This window comes from Gracilinanus agilis, chromosome 2, assembly GCF_016433145.1.
Source record: "Gracilinanus agilis isolate LMUSP501 chromosome 2, AgileGrace, whole genome shotgun sequence".
Classification (NCBI taxonomy): domain Eukaryota; kingdom Metazoa; phylum Chordata; class Mammalia; order Didelphimorphia; family Didelphidae; genus Gracilinanus; species Gracilinanus agilis.
The window spans coordinates 528,967,889-528,989,462 of NC_058131.1; the positions used below are offsets into that span (position 1 = coordinate 528,967,889).

The following is a 21,574-nucleotide window of genomic DNA, read 5'->3' on the forward strand; positions in this document are numbered from 1 at the left end:
TTCAGGATAACTAACTCCGTGAGGAGCTTCAATGATTAACTTCTACCGTATGCAGCAGTCTAACCATCATAGGACTAAAAACTGAAAGGGATCTTGGAGATGATGTAATGAACCCCCTCTCATTTTAAAGATGAGGAAATAACTTGACCAAGTAGGCGGTAAGTAACAGAGCTAGGATCCAAATCCAGGTCATCTAATTCTATATACAGTACCTTAAAGAACAAGATGAGGGCAGAAAAACTGAATAGGATTTTAAGTAGCCACAATATTTCAGCCTTGGGACTAAAATGACAATAAGAGGTTTTAAGTGAAAATACTGACTCATATAAGGAGATGACACTGAATTTCTTAAAATATTAAACTATAAAACTGATTTCTTTAGTTTAAAAAAAATTTTGTCTTTGTATCCCAAGTGCCTACAACAGTGCCTTCCATAAAGCAAGCTTTCGATAAATGATTGTTGATTGATAAAAGTGATTTTCAAATAATCCCTGTAATCACAGGCAGCATCCTGTATTTCATACAGAATATCAGGTTCTTCCTTCCAGCATCTTTACTCTTGCACCATGTCCTCTTCATGGTCCTCAGGAAAACAAACAATCCACAGCATACTTTCCAGGACCTCCCTCTGTCCTACTTCCTATTTCCCCTCCCTTACAAGAGTCTATAATACACAGCTAAGAGATTACCACCTTGGAGAAGTTTGTCGAGCTCTTTGGAGCCAGTAGTGATCTGTATCATTTCTGACCGCTGATGATGAAATTCAGTTGCAGTGGTGAAACCCATTGGGACCAATTTAACAGCCTCAGCCTGGCAAAAATGGAGGAGATGGGAAGTTAAGTCATTCCAAAGCTGTACTTGAGACAAGCAGGGATATCATGAGTAGGGAAGATAACTAATGGTCTCTCCAAATTGAAGATCAGAATGAAGACACCCACCTGGGAGAGAGGGGTATCTCCAATTTCTTGATTTGTTTCTGAGTTTCAAAATCTATTTCCTATTTTTTGCGAGGCAGGCAGAATACAAGTATTGAGACATAAGTTGTAGGCATTTTAATAAGACTCTCAAAATCTTGGACATGATAGGGAAGAATCAACATGAAATACTACAAAATTTTACTGTGCTAAGCCAGTCAGTATAAACTCAATGGGCTGACAAATTATTAAAAGAAAAAATTAATTTAACTTCAAATTGAAAATTCTTAAGACTTTGGAGATAAAATTTTGGAAATAAATAAAAGAATCTGGCAGCTATTTCATAGTCTTTTCACATCTCTCTTAACTACTCTGAATTCAAGTTTTTATATTTTGAAAGCAAAAGAAAAAATGGATTCCTAGGATATTAATGCAATCCTCAAATGGATGCTGCAAAAACTGTGCTACTTCTGAAAGTCTGGGGCCCGAAGACCCTAAGAAGGGAAAGGTCTTAATTGTGCATGGACAAGTCATCAATTCTGCCACCCAAAAGCAAACAACACAAGCCTGGTCCTTGCTATTTAGGCATTCACAATATGAAATAGCTGACATCAAGGCAAACAAACATCTGAAAGTACATATAGGTCAATCTATATCGATACCACAATAATTTTGCACATATTCATTTGGTGGATTTGGATTTATGCATTTAATAAAGCAATAGCGGTGATCTGATATGCACATCTGAGGTCTTACATTGCACATTTGAAGCTCCCCTGCTGAAATTTGCTCATTGACAGAAGATGGTGCCCAGAGAGAAGGAGCAAACGCTTTTCACAGACCCCTGCTGGCCCAGTCAATACTACAAATATTCTTTTAATGAGGCACTAAGCACTTGGAACCTTTTTATTTTCAATTAGCATTATTTCAACAAACATTTATTTGATAGCAATACTAACTCCACATTTCAAGGGATGCTAACATCTTAACACTTACGATTCAAATTAGGAATTGCTTACACTGCCTCTCTCTCAATATCTCTAGCTATTGAGTTCTATTAAATAACCAAAGCAAGAACTGGAACAATGCTTCAATATCGCAGGGTCAAGAAACAGAAATTCCCATGAAGAAGCCAAACTGTTCTTTTGATGGACACCAATGACTTTCTAACTGACAAACCTAATGGCTTTTCCCCCCACAGTCTTCATTTTCCTTGATAGCAAGGAAATCTATCTATGACTGCTGGAAAGGTATTTGCTGGATTTAGTATCAGAGGCAGGCAGGATACTATTGAGTCTTATTACTGTGGTTCAGGCATGTCCAACTCTTCATGTCCTCATTTGAGGTTTTCTTGGCAAAGATACTAGAGTGGGTTGCCCAGAGTCACACAGCTAATAAGTGCTAATAAGTGTCAGAGGCTGCATTTGAACTCAGGTCTGACTCCAGGCCCAGCATTCTATCCACCTTAGCACCTAGTTGCCATGAACCTGGAGTCTCATCCCAATTCTCCTACTTACTACCTTTGTGAATTTGGGCAAATAGCTTCCCCTCTCTTGAACTCAGTCTCCTCACATGTAAAATGAAGGGGGAAGGGATAGACCCTGAGGTGTCTCTGCTTCACTTCTAAACCTAGGATTCTATGACTCTTCCCTTATTAGATTTTCTTTCCTCCTCCCTTGATTTTAGAGGTCTTCTTCCTCAATTGCTCCTTCCCTATCTTTGGCCCTCTTCTCTTTCTACAGTCTCTTCTTTGATAGTCTTGCTCACTACCATGTCTGCAGCTATCACATCTATGCAAATAACTCCTAACCCTGCATGTCCAGACCAGACTCCTTTCCTGAGCTCTAGCCCTGTCTGCAAAGCACCTAAGCATCTTCACCCAGATGAAATGCCAGAACCTCAAATTAAACAATCCCAAACTGAGTTTATTATCTTCCTAAATCTTTCCCCCTTAACTTAACTCTAGCCAGGGGCACTAAAATTTACCCAAGTTCCCAAGGTCAAAATCTTAGTGTTATCTTTGTCTTTTCCCTCTCCCCCTTACTTCTCTTATATGCTGAAATGGCAAGTCCAGTTGATTCTACCCTTGTAATCTCTCTCACATCCCCTTCTCTATTTCTACTACTATGACTCATAACCAGCCCCTTCTGAATTCCAGCATGGACCACTACAATAGCATCCTAATAGTGGTTCCTATGCTTACTCTCTTCTTCAATTTTTCTTTCATATCATGGCCAGACTAATCTGTTGGAGTAGGAGGGAGTTATGTATTGATTTGATCACAACAAAAATCTGTCCTTAAGGGTCTATAGAACTTGGCAAATGCACTTTCAACCTTTAAAACTAATTTTTATTGATCTTTTGTTTTTTACACCACCTTCATTTCTCCTCTCCAACAGAGCCCATTTATTTTAACAAAGAATTTTTTTTAAAAGGTTGGAGAAGGAAATGGCAAACCACTCCAGCATCTTTTCTAAGATAATTCCAATGAATAACAAAAAGTGGAGGGGGAGGGGGAAGCATATCTGCAAAACTCACCAGTATATTAACTGAGTCTGACAGCATGTGTCAATGGGGGGGGGGAAGGGGGAGACAGACGGACTGTATGGTCTCATTTCTTCTTCAGGATCAAGTTTAGTTATTATAATTAGGGTTCAGCTCCCTTTTTTTTGAGCTACTGATCTTTCTAGGTTTTTTCTTCATACTATTACTCTTCTTTTGCTTAAGTCATACTGAGCTATACTTTATTCTACATACATTCCCTATGCTTTCCTGCAGTTGCTTAGGCCTGGAATGCCTTTCTCTCATTTCCTCCTATTGAATTCTTACTTGTCCTTTAAACCTGGATTAAAATGCCATTTTCTCCTTGAAGCCTTCCAGATCAGTAATGGTCTTTCCCCTATCTAGGACCTAACATGGCTTATACCTCTGTTAAGTACTTGTGTAAAATATTTATGGATGTGTATCCCTTCCTCCTTTTATACAGTAATTCATTAGGTACTTAATAAATGCCTTCTTAATTAACTAGTTTAATTAAATATATGTGTATGCTCTGAAATAAGAATCAAGTGAACTATCTATTTGACTGAATTCTTTCAAAGATTATGGCAGGGGAAGAAATTAAATGCAGAAATGTCATGCTGATAGGGAGAATGGGTCTTAAAAGTAAATATTAGTACCAAAGATTTGATTTTTAAATTATGTTTCTGAAATTTAAGGCAAAAGGGGATATCTCTGAAGTTAGAAGTATAGCCAATGGGAAAATATGATTTCATAATACAAGATTAAACTATTGATAAGCTATATAGATGTAAAATTCTGAAGGAACACATACATTTAAGTAAAATACAATTATTCGGGGTCATTATAACTCAAATGGACCTGTAATCTTATAGATTTTAGAATGCTTTTATACAACTTGGATTTCAACCCAGCATTCTTGCCCATCCTGGGTGACTTTTATCAACTTCTGCCTATCAGTTGAGGAGGTTAAGTCCCTACATTCTGGGGCCCTTCAATTTCTCTTGACACCATGAAGATAGCAGTGCAACACTGAGGTTACCTACCATTAGCCTTTACTTTCTCTAAAGGCCTGCTCCATCTTCTTTTTAGTTATGTATTTGCTAGATTTTTTTTTTTTACTGTTTCTTCCTTCACATTTATATTTGTTATGTTTCAGGCTGCTTCACGCCTACCATGTGCTTCTTCTCTTCTATGTTATTTTACTGAATACTGAAAATATATTATTAGAAATGAAAATTTAAAATACTAGAAACTGGGTCAGAGAGGTAAAAACAGTGAAGGGACACCAACAGTGGGGGGCAGCAAAATGTGAAAGGTGTACCAGAGCTGAGAGGCAAGTTTAAACCTATTTGCCAGTGACTGACTATGGCTTTGGGTAAACTGCCCTATCATGATGGGTTATAACTCCACCATTAAAAAAAGAAAGCCCCACCAGGGTTAATTATAAGAATCAAGAGGTAACAGATACGAGAGGAATCTTTAAAATGTAATATGTTATGTAAATGTTAAGGATTATTAAGTCACCACCTCACCTGCAGTCAGTCAGGGAAAACGGCCATTTGTCATAGTTTATTAAGGTGAATGAAACCAGGCACATTTAAATCACATTCTCCTTTCACTATCAAGAAGTAGAGCAATCAGTTCTAAGACCTGATTGATGAATTACACCCATATAGAATTTAATGAATACAAGATTCAGATATTAAATCAATAAATGGCTTTCTAAACTGTGAGGCCACAGTACCCAGAAAGATAAGATATATTTGATGTTTTATTTGCCACTGGGAAGATTAGAGGCAAGAATTATAATTATTTTGTAGTATTCTTCCCTCTTAGAGGCTTAGAGAGCTTTATGCAACTCAAGACACCAAACTCAGCCTATAATCCTTAGAGTATTATACTTAAAAAGCAAATTACAATGAGCCCCAAAGGGAGGAGGATAGCTTTTTCAGAACCCAAATCAACAGATATGTGAAAGCAGTAAGAAGGTCATCAGAATTCCTAATAGGAAAGTTGACTGAGGGCATGGCTTATCCCTCACTGACTAATAACCAATCTACTCCATAGATAGCTTTAACAACTGACACAGCCCTCAAATTCAACAGTGAATTACAAATGAAAAGCCCATTAATGCCTCCCTGGTTCAAATGAATAGTGCTTACCAGGATCTTATCAGCTTTGGCTTCATTAATGCCTTTAATATTTATTAGTTCCTTTTTTGGTGCATAGGCAACAGCCTCAACTGTGTGGTATCCAGCTTCTTCCAATTTCTTCAGGTCATTGGCATTTATGCCACATTGCTGCAAGGGAGGAGAACCATTTAAAAAGGTTTTATCATTAACCCTTCAGGACAAGCACTTCCACAGAGCAAACTAAATATTTAGCCCTTATTACTTGTTTAGAAAAACACAATCTAGCTACAGAAAGAAAGCTGGAACAGAGTATTAGCAATTAAGGATTGAGAACTAGTTCCACAATTACAGCTCAGTTAGGACACGTAGTTAAAAATAAAACAATATGATCAGTAAAACTCAGAATATTTACAAACTTAGTACAGACTAAACTGCATATTTGTTTGTTTACAAAAGAAACTATAGGAAAGGCAGCTAGGTAGCTCAGTGGAATCAAATCTGGCCTTAGATATTTCTAGCTGTGTGACCATCAGCAAATCACTTAACCCCAATTACCTACCCTTTACTGTTTTTGCCTTAGAATTCATACTAAAGCAGAAGGTAAGGATTTTTTTTTTTTTAAAGAAGTTGTAGGAGCAGCAGGGAAAAAAACAAAAAACTCCTGAACTAGAAGTCCAGATCTCTGAGTATGGATGACCTTACACAAGTCATTAAAGTCTTTGGACTTTAGTTTCTTTATCTGACAACCGGAAAGTTAAGGAGTTAGTATCCAGAGATCTAGAAAGTTCAAATTGAATAAGATGAACTTTAATAGAGATGAAAAATTCTACACTGGGGCAAAAAAGATCAACTTCACAAGTAAAAGATGGGGAATGTATAGATAAACAACAGTGTGCATAAAAAAAGATCTGGGAAGATCTAGTGGACTGTTAAATTCAATAAGAAAGCAGTGCAACTGAACCAGAAAGTGAATGCAATTCTAGCTTTTGTCAAAAGAGGCTTAGTGTACAGCAGAGGTGTCAACCTTACCACAGGAAGCAGATTAAAATGTAATTGGGAAATCTTTAACCAAATAAATAGAAATACAAGACAACACAGTGAATGTTAATTTGAGGCTAAGTCAACATGTGGTCACTGGGTTCCATTTCTATTTGAGTTTTACCACTGGCATGTGTACAGGACATAGGGTGGGATCTTCTACTTGTATTCTACCCTAGGTTAAGCCACATTTGAAATTTTATGTTGAGCTCTGGACACATCTTTGGAAGGATATCCACAAGAACTGTAGGCCACCAGAGAGCAGTGGTATCCAAAGTGGGAGCCATGCACTAATCACAAAAAAATGTGTCATCAACCAATCTGAGGGAGGAAGATGGGTCACACCCTTCCATCTCCGCAATAGTCAATCATGGGCCTTATATCCAATACAACTCCATCTGTAGCTTCTCCAATCTACCTCCATCTCTTTCTTGCAAACTTACAATGCCCTCCCCTCTACCTCTTCAGAACTGGATCATGATCTCCTCAGATCAATTATAATGTGACTGCTAAGTAATTATAGAAGCATCTTCACAGATGCCACAGGGCTCTCTATAGGCATACTTGCCCTCTGTTCCCCAGATCACCTTGTGGCACAACAGGCCACCAGAGTACATGCTTCATCAAAGACAGTGACTGGCTAAGAGTCCAAAAGGTATCATTAAATTGGCTTCTCTTCAAAACTCTCATATTTACAGTAGAAAGAAAGCACAACCATCCTTCTGGTCACCTATATCGATGAGCATGTCATTGTTGTCTCTTTACCCCATCTAATCATTCCAGCATTAAATCCTTTTCTTTCTTTCTTTAAAAAAAAAAAATCTTACTTTCTGTCCTAATATCAGGGAAAGGCTTTGGGAAATGGGGTTAAGTGACTTGCCCAGGGTCACCCAGCTAGGAAGTATTTGAACTCAGGTCCTCCCCACTCTAGGCGTGGCACTCTATCCACTGTGTTACCTCAATGACCAAGTTACCTAGATTTATGAGGATGGTGTCATCCTTGGCTCTTTACTCCATCTATTCAATCAAATATCAACTCTTGTCAATTTCTGTCTCCCAACACTTCTCACATTCAACCCCTTCTTGCTTCTCATACAGCCAATCCTGCCTCTCACCTGCACTCCTGCAGGATCCTTCAAGATCTCTCTTCTCTTCCATTTATTTTCTCTATGGTTACCAATGAGATTTTCTTAAAGTACATGTGATCATTTCACTTCTACACAATTAACTTGGGGTTCCCTATCAACTCTACAATCAAATAATATTTCACCTTTATCTCATTTATTTTTGTCAAAATTTCATAACATTCTTTATTATTAGTATAGTAATACAAGTAAATGTAAGGCCTAGATCAGCACTGGCGAACCTTTAGAAAGCGTGTGCCCAAACGTACCTTCAGGCTGCCTGTGAGTCCCCCCCATTATCCCAGAGAGCAGAGGAAGGACTTGAATTTGATTGTTGGACAGAGGGGTGAGGCATTCAACTAATGTCCTCGGGAATGATGGGAGAGGGCAAATTGTGAAGATAGGATTAATTCTCCCCTATTTATTCTTTAGATTTTAGCCACCAGGAATGGATACGCCCCACTTAAATCTTTAAGTGGGAGGGGGGAAGGGGAAGGTCTATGACCCATGTGTGCATCGAGTGACAAATCAAAAACAACCGACTGCCCCCAGGGCAGTCCAAAGCAAAGTTAAAACTGCCACTGGCCCACGTAAAAGTGGAAGGTAGACACAGGAAGTGACGCAAAGAACTGTCTTTAAATATGGTTATAACGTCCTGTGAGTAGGTTTTTCCCCTTCGAACTTGGCCTTGGAGGAGTTTGGGTTTGAGACCTCAGATTGCTTCCCTTTGGATTGCCACGTGGGTGAGTGAGAAGGCTGACTCCCTCTCCTTGGCTTTTCTGGAGGCACTAGCCTCCCGAGAAGCCTCTTGTCTTGGAGGAGGCCTTGTGGCTAGAAGTCTTATTTAATTAACCTCTGTGACCCCCTTTACTGCAGCCTTTGAAGCCCTGCCTGGTTCAAACCAGGCCGGAATAATATTCTAATATTCTCATTCTCTGTCTGATCCTCCACCCCTCCCTCGATCCCTCCCCCACTCAAATTTTCCTTACTTTCACTCTTTCTATTTGTAAATAAACTACCATAAAAGTCATTCTGACTTGAGTCTTTCATTTGTAATTAAGCACTTAATTCCTGGCAACCATACTCTTAAATATTCAGTCCAACCATAATTTTACCCTTTACAGAATGGAGTAGCTCCCTCCATGCCACCAGGGCATGCATGCCATGTCTTCACCAACACAGGACTCGACCAATGCTTTCACTGGTGTGATGAAAATTCCCCTCTCAAGGCAGCTAGGTAGCACAGCATATAGAGCACCAGAGCCAGGCCTGGAGCCCAGTGATCCTGGGTTCAAATCTGGCCTCATATACTTCCTAGGGATGTGATGCTGGGTAATCACTTAACCCCCACTGCTTAGCCCTTGCCATTCTTCTTTTTCACAATTGATACTAAGACAGAAGCTAAGAGTTTAAAAAAAAAAAAAAAGAAAAAAAGAAGCTCCATCTACCAATGCAGTTTAGCACCTTCTCTGCACTGGAGTCTTAGGAGAATTGCCCAGAGCACCTAAAAGTTAAATTTCCAGTATGAGTCAGAGACAGGACTAGAACCTAATCTTTTGACCTTCAAGGCCAGCTCTTTATCCACTGTCACATTAACTATCAGTATGTTAAAAAAAAATAAAACAAAAGGTGGCAGCAGGATGGCTCAGTGGGTTGAAAGCCAGGTCTAGAGTAGGGAGGTCCTAGGTTCAAATCTGACCCCAGACACTTCCTAGCTGTGTGACCCTGGGCAAGCCACTTAATCCCTATTGCCTAGCCCTTACCACTCTTCTGCCTTGGAATCATACATAGTATTGAGTCTAAGACAGAAAGTAAGGTCTTAAAAAAAAAAAAAGGAAAAATTTATTGGAAGGGATCAAAAAAGTTTAGGGATCTTTGATCTAGATAGCAGGGACCAGGATAGTGAAAAGCGGACCAGATATCATACTGGAATGAAGATCAGTCAAAGGAACTGGGGATGTTTAGCCTAGAAAACATCTTGGGAGTTGGTGATAGGAAGACATGGAGGGTGGTGCCCATAGGTCAATATTTGAAGGCTGTAATGTAGAACATATTGTAGTAATGTAGAAGAGGTATTAGATTTGATCTATTTAGTCCTTAAGGGCAGAATTAGGATCAATGGACATTACAAAAAGGTAGATTTAGGCTCAATTTAAGGAAAAATTTCCCAGTAATTAGAGCCATTCAAAACTATAATGGGATGTTTCTAAAGTTATAGGTTTACCCACATAAGAAGTTTCTATTGAAGACTAGATAACCACTTACTGGGAAGGCTACATGGCATACTAGACAGTACAGGTTAGGATAAATGTTCTCTGAAGTTTCTTGTGACTCGATTTTGTAATTCTGGTATGAGATCTGGCCTATCTATCACATAAAGTTGCTGGGATGATTGAATGCTTTAGTGCAAAGAACTGTAAAAAAATCATCAAGTATACAAATATCAGGTACTGGAATATGAATTGTTACCCTCTGCATTTTTATAAGCATCATCACAATAAATTAAAATCTTAGATATGAGAGATTGACCTGGATCATCAAGAGAGGGTAATTTTCTTTTTTTCTTTTTAAACTCTTAGCTTCTGTATATTGGCTCCTTGGTGGAAGAGTGGTAAGGGTGGGCAATGGGGGTCAAGTGACTTGCCCAGGATCACACAGCTGGGAAGTGTCTGAGGCCAGATTTGAACCTAGGACCTCCCCTCTCTAGGCCTGACTCTCAATCCACTGAGCTACCCAGCTGCCCCCAAGAGAGGGTAATTTTCAAGAACACCACTATGGTTTATACCAGCAATCTTTTCTTGCTTTGATATTAAACAATGGCTTTTTGGTCCTAAAGCCTAAAAGAGAAATGAAGTAAGTAGGTTCTAGATTTTTTTCTTTTTACCATTTATTAATATTCATTTTTACATGATTCATGCTCCTACTTTCCCCTTCACCCCCTGCACTCTCCCCACCCGTGGCTGATGCACATTTCCACTGTTTTTTTGTTTGTTTTTTTTTATTTTTTTTAATTTTTTAAACCCTTAACTTCTGTGTATTGACTTATAGGTGGAAGAGTGGTAAGGGTAGGCAATGGGGGTCAAGTGACTTGCCCAGGGTCACACAGCTGGGAAGTGTCTGAGGCCGGATCTGAACCTAGGACCTCCCGTCTCTAGGCCCGGCTCTCAATCCACTGAGCTACCCAGCTGCCCCCTCCACTGGTTTTAACATGTGTCATTGATCAAGACCTATTACCAAATTGTTGATAGTTGCATTGGTGTGGTAGTTTCGAGTCTACATCTCTAATCATGTCCTCCTCAACCTATGCGTTCAAGCAGTTGTTTTTCTTTTATGTTTCCACTCCTGTAGTTCTTCCTCTGAATGTGGGTAGCGTTCTTTACCATAAATCCCTCACAACTGTCCTGTGTCACTGCATTGCTGCTGGTACAGAAGTCCATTACATTCGATTTTACCACAGTATATCAGCCTCTGTGTACAATGTTCTTCTGGCTCTGCTCCTTTCGCTCTGCATCAATTACTGGAGGTCTTTCAAGTTCACATGGAATTCCTCCAGTTTATTATTCCTTTTAGCACAATAGTATTCCATCACCAGCATATACCACAATTTGTTCAGCCATTCCCCAACTGAAGGACATACCCTCATTTTCCAGTTTTTTGCCACCACAAAAAGAGCAGCTATAAATATTTTCATACAAGTCTGTTCATCTATGATCTCTTTGGGGTACAAACCCAACAATGGTATGGCTGGATCAAAGGGCAGGCAGTCTTTTATAGCCCTTTGAGCATAGTTCCAAATTGCCAGCCAGAATGGTTGGATCAGTTCACAGCTCCACCAGCAATGCATTAATGTCCCAATTTTGCCACATCCCCTCCAGCATTCATTACTCTCCCCTTCTTTCATTTTAGCCAATCTGCTAGGTGTGAGTTGATACCTCAGAGTTGTTTTGATTTGCATTTCTCTGATTATTAGAGATTTAAAACAATCTCTCATGTACTTATTGATACTTTTGATTTCTTTACCTGAAAATTGTCTATTCATGTCTCTTGCCCATTTATCAATTGGGGAATGGCTTGATTTTTTATACAATTGATTTAACTCCTTGTATATTTGAATAATTAGACCCCTGTCAGAATTTTTTGTTATAAAGATTTTTTCCCAATTTGTTGTTTCCCTTCTGATTTTGGCTGCATTGTTTTTGTTTGTACAAAAGCTTTTTAGTTTAATATAATCAAAACCATTTAATTTACATTTTATAATTTTCTCTAACTCTTGCTTGGTTTTAAAATCTTTCCTTTCCCAGAGATTTGACAAATATACTATTCTGTGTTCGCTTAACTTATTTATAGTTTCCCTCTTTATATTCAAGTCATTCATCCATTCTGAATTTATTTTGGTGTAGGGTGTGAGATGTTGATCTAAACCTAATTTCTCCCATATTGTTTTCCAAATTTCCCAGCAGTTTTTGTCAAATAGTAGATTCATGTCCCCAAAGTTGGGCTCTTTGGGTTTATCATACACTGCCTTGCTGATGTCATTTACCCCAAGTCTATTCCACTGATCCACCCTTCTGTCTCTTAGCCAATACCATATTGTTTTGATGACCGCTGCTTTATAGTATAGTTTAATATCGGTACTGCTAGGCCCCCTTCCTTCACATTTTTTTTCATTATTTCCCTTGATATTCTTGATCTTTTGTTATTCCAAATGAAATTTGTTATAGTTTTTCCTAATTCAATAAAGAAGTTTTTTGGTAGTTTGATAGGTATGGCGCTAAATAGGTAAATTAATTTGGGTAGAATGGTCATTTTTATTATGTTAGCTTGTCCTACCCATGAGGAATCAATGGTTTTCCAATTGTTTAGATCTAGTTTTATTTGTTTGGAAAGTGGTTTGTAGTTGTTTTCATATAATCCCTGTGTTTGTTTTGGTAGATAGATTCCTAAGTATTTTATATTGTCTAGGGTGATTTTAAATGGTGTTTCTCTTTCTACCTCTTGCCGCTCTAATGTGTTGGAAATATATAGAAATGCTGATGATTTATGTGCATTTATTTTGTATCCTGCAACTCTGCTAAAGTTGTTGATTATTTTTACAAGCTTCTTTAGGTTCTAGTTTTTAAAACTTGCATATGAGGTGAGGAAGGACATTTTAAGTAGGAGGGAGAGCCTTCTCATCAGCTTTCAAATTGTACAAAATAGGGAACATTCCAAACCCAATCTCAAATAAGGCCAAGTCTGATGGTAATAAACTCTAGTGGCTCCCTCTTGCCTCTAGGAACAAATATAAATTCCTATTTGACATTTAAATACACACATTCCCACACATGTACACGTACACACCCACCCCTTCATAAGCAGCATGGGCCCACCTCTGTGTGCCTTTGCACCACATACCCCCATTCCTAGAATATATGATCTTTAGCAGTTTGGTCACCTAGCAACAGTAGTAAGGACCTCCCTCCCCTGCTGGCTCTCAGGATTCTGCACTTGACACTACTGGTCCAAAAGGGGCTAAACAGTCTAAGGAGAGAGGTCATTGCCAGTCTAATGCAGGCTCCATTCCTCCTGGCTTGTCCAGGATATGGCCCTGGTCAAATGTCCTTAGCTGCCTCTTAAGCCTTTCTAAAAGACCATTCATGTGCCTTCTTTGATCCTCAGCAACCTTAATTTGGGTCTGACCTGAGGTTGATAATCAGTTGAACAGATAAAAGCTGTGATTTTCTCATCAGGTAAACATGATGTAATCCAGCAATAGAATTCCAGAGTTAGATCTTGAGTACATACCTCCAGTCGTGAAATGGGCTGTGGGCCAATGTTCTCTTCTTCCACTGAGGTGTCTGCGCTAGCTTCAAATTGCATCTGCTCGGCCATTGTCCCGAGTGTTCAGAGCTAAGAAACATAAGTACCATGAGATTACAGATAACAAAGGAGCATCATTTGCAATACTCCGGATACCTACAAACATACTAAGATTTCTTCAAAAGCCTTCCACTGACTGCCATTGTCCTCTATCTCTCTTCCCTTCAGCTCGACTCTTCAGTCTTTCTATATCTTACAAAAAGGAATCATATCTTCACTTCTTCAGACCTTGCCACCTGGCTTCCAATGCTACCACTTTTAAAACTATTCCAAGGAGAGAGAGCTGAGGTTCTACTGGCTGTGGACGGAGCCTTCAGGGCTCACCCGCGTCCGCCAGCCTCGAGAGTCGTTACCTCCCGGGCTTGCTTTTCTCCTTTATCACAGATGCCTTATTGTGAAAATTAAGCTAAGTCTTTGGGACATGGTTAAAAAAAAACCTAGCAAGTGAAACATGCAATAAAAAACTGAAATCAACAGAAGAGGCTTATACTATATTCCATGATGGTGATGATCATTTTCACAGATCCTAAGAGAAAACAGAGAACAACTGAATACCTTTATCCATCTTTGATGACAAGGAAAATGGAAAAACTCAGGAGAGCAAGACTGAAACTACAGATTTGTTGAAACTTTTGAGGGTTGTAATCCCTTAAAATAGGCCAGATATTGAATCATTTCATTGGGAAGGCCTAGAGGATGCAAATTCTACAGTAGAATCCATGAACATCAACAGAATATCTAAATAACTATACTTACGTTTCTGAAAATATTAAAGAAATTAGAATGGAAAGAAATCACAAGTTATCTATCCCAGTTAGTGCAGAAGAAGTGGAATATAGCACAAGCAAAGCATTCATAGGACCTATTTACAAAAGTCCTGAGGAAAATAAACGAGATAAAAGAAAACATCACACACAAAAAGTCACTGGTGGACTGGAAAACAAACAAAGCCTTTCTTCTAATAAACTGGATATAGATAATGAGTTATCTCAGTTTTACAAAGAAATTCAGGAGCTTGAGAGTGAAAAAGAAGATTTGGAAGATAATTGCCAGGAATTTAAACCCACTCAGGAACAATTTAGTTTATGTGATCAAGGCCTTTACAATGAAAACTTAAAATCTGATGAAGAAAAGAAAGATACTTGGTTTAGTACTATACAATCACCTCCTGGTGTTGAGCAATATTTTAGTAAGGAGCCAGTTGGTTGGAATACTGAATATGCAATTAATGGACCAGTAGAACCTACATTTTTAAACAACCCATTCCTTCCTTTAGGCCCGAATGGCCGTCATTGGAATCCTCTTTAGTTCCTCAAGGCCTTTTTCCTCCTGGATTTAATTATCATTTAAATGTTCAAAGATTTAACCCCTCTCCATCTCCACCACCAAATGTTTTTCATGCTCCAGATGTTAAATTATGTGAAATGTACAATGGATATAATGTAAACAGTAGCTACACAAATTGGAATTGTCCAGCATTTGACCAGACTAACAGATATTCTGATTGTGATGGGAGTAATAGTAGCACACAGGCCTCTAGAAATGGATGTAATGAGCAAGATGGACGAGACAGTAATGGTTTCTGTGAAACAAGAGAAGAATCTTGGGAAGACCCTTCTTTATTCCAGATGGAAAAAACAGACAGGCTTTTACACCAGCAGTTCCATGAGGAAAAGCTAAAGAGGTTACTTATCCTTTTAAGAGGTCTGCCTGGATCAGGGAAAACAACACTGTCTCGTGTTCTTCTTGGTCAGAATCGTGGTGGCATTGTCTTCAGCACTGATGACTACTTTCGGCATCAAAATGGGTACACATATAATGTCAAACAACTTGGTGATGCTCATGACTGGAACCAGAGCAGAGCAAAGAAAGCTATTGACCAGGGAAGATCTCCAGTAATAATAGATAACACTAATACTCAAGCTTGGGAAATGAAACCATATGTGGAAATGGCTATAGGCAAAGGATATCGAGTGGAGTTCCATGAACCAGAAACGTGGTGGAAATTTGATCCTGAAGAATTAGAAAAGAGGAATAAACATGGAGTGTCTCGTGAAAAGATTGCTCAGATGTTGGATCACTATGAATTTAAAATGTCCATCTCTATTGTAATGAATTCAGTGGAACCTCCACATAGAAGGTCTGAGAGGCTTCGAAGACAGAGGTGGGGAGGCTGTCTAGACTCATGGAATCACTTTGATGTTGCAAAATAACTAATATTCAGTTTGCTTTCAACTAAAACGAGCTTGTGGCTTACCTTTTAAAAAACAAATTGAGACTTTCTGGAGGTTTTTAAATAGGTTCAACTCTAATAAAAAAAAAAAAAGAGAACCATCATTACCTCACAGAGTTTGTTCCCAGAAAACTGTTTAAAATTTTTAAATGTAAATAAAAAATAGTATATAAAACTGTATATTATTTTAAAATAATTTTTATTGTACTAATTTTGGTTTAAGTAAAACATCTGAATAGTGTAATGTGGAAAAAAAAAAAACTATTCCAAGGACACAGTATGACCTCATAAATGCTAAGTACAATGGGTTGTTTTTTTTTTTCCCAGTTCTTGCTCTCTGTGGCTGTTTGTCTTAACACCATTAAAGATCCATAGCCTTCTGGATACTATCTACTTCCTCTGTCTATGGGAAGAAAACTTTCCTAAAAAATTCTCACTAGATCTCAGAAATCACACAAGCTATCAATTTATTTTTCTCCTCTTTCTCAGTCAAATCCTTAAGAAAGGATTCTATGCTTACTGCCTCCACTCTCTGTCCTCTCACTATCTTCTTAACCTGCTACAATCTTGGCTCCAATCTCATCACTCAATGAAAATTGCTCTCTCCAAAGTCACCAAGGTCAATCAAATAGCCTTTTTAGAACTAGGAAAAGGTGATGTTGTAAAGAAAGGCAATTTTGAAAGACAAAAGTCTTAAGAGCTCTGATAATTCCAATATTCAATCACAAGAAGACAGATGATGGATTATAATTGTTCCTCTTCTTGAAAAAATGAACAAGAAAAATTACAAAATGAAACATATTTTCTGGCCCAATCTATGTATGGATCTATTTTGTTTGACTACTTATTTGCTATAAGGAAGGAATTTATTTATTTATTTGTTAGGAGTAAGGGAAGGGGGCAGCTAGATGACTCAGTGGATTGAGAGTCAGGCCTAGAGTAGGGAGGTCCTGGGTTCAAATCTGGACTCAGACACTTCCTAGCTGTGTGACCCTGGGCAAGTCACTTAACCCCCATTGCCTAGCCCTTACCACTCTTCTGCCTTTAAACCAATACATAGTATTGGTTTCCAAGATGGAAGTTAAGGGTTTAAAAAAAAAAAAGTAAAGAAGTTGGGGAAGAGTAGGGATATAATAGTGATGCCAAAAACCAAACAAGTAAAAGGCTATTAATGAAATAATTATAAAATATAACAGAAACAGTTCAAAAATGAAGACAAACAAGCAGAACAGTAATGGAATTACCATGTTAAATGCATTACATATTTTTTAAAAACATCAAGCTATACATAATTGAGATTGTTTTATATGCAATTCTCTTTTTCAGTTCTTTATATATGGAAATGATTATATTTATCAATGTCTATCAAGTTCATAATAAAAAAAGAGAAAAAAAGTTTGAATAGTCTTTTGTCAATCTTCAGACTTCTTGAATTCTCTGAGGTATCTGACCCTGCTGACCATTCTCTTCTGATGGATATTCTTTGGGTTTTCATTATATTGCTTCCTTGGTTCTCCTCCTGCCATTCTGCAGTCTTCTTAATCTCCTTTGCTAGATCATCGTCCAGATCAGTCACTAAATGTTGGAGACCCCAAGGGCTCTGTTCCTAACCCATTTTTCTTTCTCTCTAGACTTCTTACTTGGTGACCTCATCAAACTCCATGGGTTCAAGTAACATCTCTATGCAGATTACTTCCAGATCTACATATTTTTGTATTTGTTGGAATTAGACTCTGACTGTTCATGCCAGTACTGTCTAGGGCAGTGTTGGGCAAACTATAGCCCGCAGGCCAGATGTGGCCCCCTGAAATGTTCTATCCAGCCCTGACATTATTCCTAATCTGACAAATACAAGGAGTAGGATACAATACAATGAAATTTCAAAAGAGTTGCCTTAGAAACAGACTGACAGATGAGCATTTCCTTTCCTTTGGCCCCCTCTTTAAAAAGTTTTCCCATCACTGGTCTAGGGGGTTTTCTTGGCAACTACTGGAATGGTTTGTTATTTCCTTCTCCAGTGGATTAAAACAAAGGGAAGTTAAGTCATTGGCCCCGGGTCACAAAGCTATTAAGCTTTGAATTCAGATCTTCAGGACTGCAGGCCCAGTACTCTATTCACTAGTCACACAGCTGCCTCCCCATTTACATATATCCAGCCCAAATATCCTTCCTGAGCTCCAGTTCCACATTACCAACTGCCTACTGGGCATCTTGAACTGTATGTCCCATAGACATCTCAAATCCAACATGTCTCAAACAATGCATTGCCTTTCCTCCGAAGCCTGCACCTATTCTAAATTTCTGTATTACTCCACCAGCACCTTCCCAGTTATCCAGATTTACAACCTCAGTGCCATCAATTCATCATCTCCCTCACCCAGCATATTCAACAAGATGATAAATGTCATTTCTGCTTCCACAATATGCCTCACCTCTATACCCTTCTTTTTACTCACACAGTGAGAACTCTAATTCAGGGCCCTGTCATCTTTCATCAGCACTTGAGAGCCATTAAGTCTTTACCAGTTTTAAATATATGATGCTATAATTACTACAATGGCCTCATCATTGGTCTCCCAGACTTTTCCTACCTTATAGATGCCAAACTGATTTTCCTAAAGCATAGAACTGACCATGTCATTCATTTACTCAATAAACTCTAGGGGCTCTCCATTATTGATAAGATCAACTATGTTGAGAGCCATTGGAGAAATAGGGTCAAATTTAGGGCCTGTTATCTGGATTCCCTATGTGACCAATCCAGGCTGAGGCAGACTCTGTGTTTGGTCCTGGTCACCTGAGCCCTGAAAAGCTCTGGTACTAGCAGGTAGGTAAATCTAAAAACTTGACCCCTCCAAGAGGCTATTAGGAGTCATTTAGAGAAATAGAGTCTGTAATAGATGTTTTATCTGGATCCCATTACAAAATCATTGGCAAGTAAAACTGTGAGTATGATTTTTTCTGCACTGCATGTCAGATGTAGATAGAATGGGCCATCTAAGGTAAAAATCTGAGGCTCCTCTTTTGACTCATTTTTAGATCCCCACCTTTCTCAATATTCTTATTGGAAAGCTTTGAGTCCTTAATCAGACCAGCAGCTACTGAGTTAACAATTTCTCTCCCTGATAATTAAGAGGCCTGAACGCTAAAAAAATATATTACTTAGATAAGGCCTAGACAGACAATTTAGTCCAGACTATCTGACCAGGTGCAGACCTGTAAATCAAGGCAGAACACAATTAGTAAACATCTCCATGAAATATATTTCTGCTCCCAGAATTAACCCGTACTAATTGGTGGTTGGAATTTGGCCCTTGTCCTTGTACCTATATCTCTACTTTTTAGACTTTAATGGATTGTGTATGATTTGTAACCCCTTCACAGCTGTGACTCTTTCTTTGTGTTCTTTGTTTGAAACCAGTATAAAATAAAGTCCAAATCCCATAGCGTTGGAGCAGCATGGGCTAACCACTAGTCTGGTTGTTCTCATTTTCCTTTTCCTGTCTTAACAATCTGATGCCGCAAAACGCCACTCAGGACCCCTACCATATATGGAGCTGGCTTTCTATAATCAACTATAAAATCATCTGCTTGGCATTTAGTAATACAAAAGTATTACAGAAAAATAGCACCTTAAAGTTGCAAAGCACTAGTTATGAGCCTTTTCCTATTTCTCCCCCTCTGACCCACTAACCCACTTTCCTTCCTGAAATTACTTTGTATTACTTAATATAGATATATTTTGTATTTGTTGATCTGTATTCTATCTTCCTATCCTCTACCAGAATGTAACCTTAACAACAGGTACTGTTTCAGTTTTTGTCTTTGTATCCCAGTACCTGAAGGGTGGCTGGTGTCTTACATATAATAGGTATTTAATAAAGGTGAAATTTAATCCTAAAATCCCTTGTATGCCACAAGAAGTTCTGGAGGAGGCAGAAATGGAAGTACAGTTATGTCTAAGGAGAAAAAAAATGTGAGTTCAAAATGAAGAATATGCCAAAAACTTGTGAATACAATGCCAAAACAAATGACTGCAGCAAAAGCATATGCTGCATATTAATTTTAATTATGTAAAAAGTTGTCAAGTTCATTGTACAACAATGTAATGTAAGACAAGTAATTTAATTATTTTACTTTGTTTACTGGCTATCATTATCTATAATTATACTATCACCATGACCTTGAACTCAAATTTTTCTGCTCACAAACACTTGTCCTTTCATCTAGACTCCCAGCAACATTTCTTAAACCATATTTTCTCCATTCTTACATAGAGTTCAAGTTCCTCCATTTCTCCCCATGAACACCCCTCCCAGTTCAGTACCTCTGCTTGACACTACAGTTGACAATATTATCATCTTGAGGCCTTTGCTATTGGTCCTTTTTGCCAACTGGCATTAGGCTTGACAAAGCTTAACCCTGGTTTACTCTTACCACTTGCTTTCTCTGTATATGAATAATATAGTATTAGAAGCTATTAAATAACTGTGCCAACTAGGTCAATTACTGATTAATATTACCTAAACTCTCTTGGGCCTTCATCAAAAACTTTTATCCTTCCCCAAGTTGTCTTTTTATCATACTCCCCTACAGCAGCTTACTGGGTCTACAATCAAGAATCAACTACCCAACAAAACTTGACTGTGTTTTATCAGGGAAAAGTATGTGGTCATTTAATAAAATAGAAGATTTCCAAGCATTCCTGAAGAAAAGATCAGACTTAAACAGAAAATTTGATGCCCAAATACAAAATTTAAGAGAAGCATAAAAAAGTAAATAAAGAGAAAAAGTTTAAGGACTTCAATAAAGTCAAATGGCTTATATTCCTATATGGAAAGACGATATCTGTAATTCTTAAAAAAATTATTATCACTGTTAAAAGATCACTCTATTGCAAATATAAATAACATGGAAATAGGTTTTTGAACAATGATACATGTATAACCCAGTGGAACTGCTTGTTAGCTCCGGGAGGGGAGAGGGATGGGGATGGGAAAAATTATGAATCATGTAACTATGGAAAAATATTTTTAAAAATATTCCTTATCTTAGTAGCTAGGAGAAATATAGAGGTGGTAAGCTTTTAGGATGATATGTCAAAAAAAAATTTGAAAACTAGAAGTGAAAAAGAATAATGCTGAAAGAAAGAGGTAAAATACATCACATTATGCAGACTCATTACAAGACTCCCTTCCTTCGGACCTGGAAGAACAAATAGCTGAGGAAGTGGGTTTTTAGGGGCAGATAGGTGGTTCAGAGGATAGAAAGCCAGGCCTATAGATGGGAGATCCTAGGTTCAAATCTAGCCTCACTTCCTATACCTGTGTGATCCTAGGTACATCATTTAACTCCAATAGCTTTGCCCTTACTGCACTTCTGCTTTGGAACCAGAATCGATTCTAAGACAGAAAGTATGGATTTTTTTTTTAAGGCCGATTTTTATCCATGGGGAAAAAATATTTAAATTAAGATGTCAAGACAATTGTAAACAGAGACTATCAGCCCTGGGCAGACTGGATGAAAAAAACTTTGGGAGCCCAGAGTCCTATAAAATTGTTCGAGGCCCTCAGATGTTCATTTCCAGTCCCAGGGCAACGAAAAAAATTTTCTTTACTTTCAGAAGCCGCAAGCTGATATCACTTTCCTACGGCTCACTACGACCCTGGGCCTCAGTTTCCTCGACTGTCGAAAGAGGGGACTGGCCTAAAGGACTTCTACGGTCTCTTGCAGCTTTCCAGAAGGATGCTA

General features: G+C 38.3%; 1 protein-coding gene and 1 pseudogene across 2 annotated transcripts in view; one reads left to right on the forward strand and one right to left on the reverse strand.

The window, feature by feature from the left end:
* Nucleotides 1-13,602, reverse strand: part of RAD51 (RAD51 recombinase) — a 33,309-nt gene extending 19,707 nt beyond the window's left edge. For both annotated transcript variants that reach the window (XM_044662207.1, XM_044662208.1), the window contains exons 1-3: nt 13,516-13,602; nt 5,600-5,737; nt 693-810 (exon numbers count right to left, since the gene is read on the reverse strand). In XM_044662207.1, the coding sequence (XP_044518142.1) occupies nt 693-810; nt 5,600-5,737; nt 13,516-13,602 (343 nt within the window). The remainder of the gene's footprint in view (nt 1-692; nt 811-5,599; nt 5,738-13,515) is intronic.
* Nucleotides 13,603-13,974: 372 nt separating this feature from the next.
* Nucleotides 13,975-15,826, forward strand: LOC123234079 (annotated as a pseudogene).
* The last annotated feature ends 5,748 nt before the right edge of the window (nt 15,827-21,574 follow it).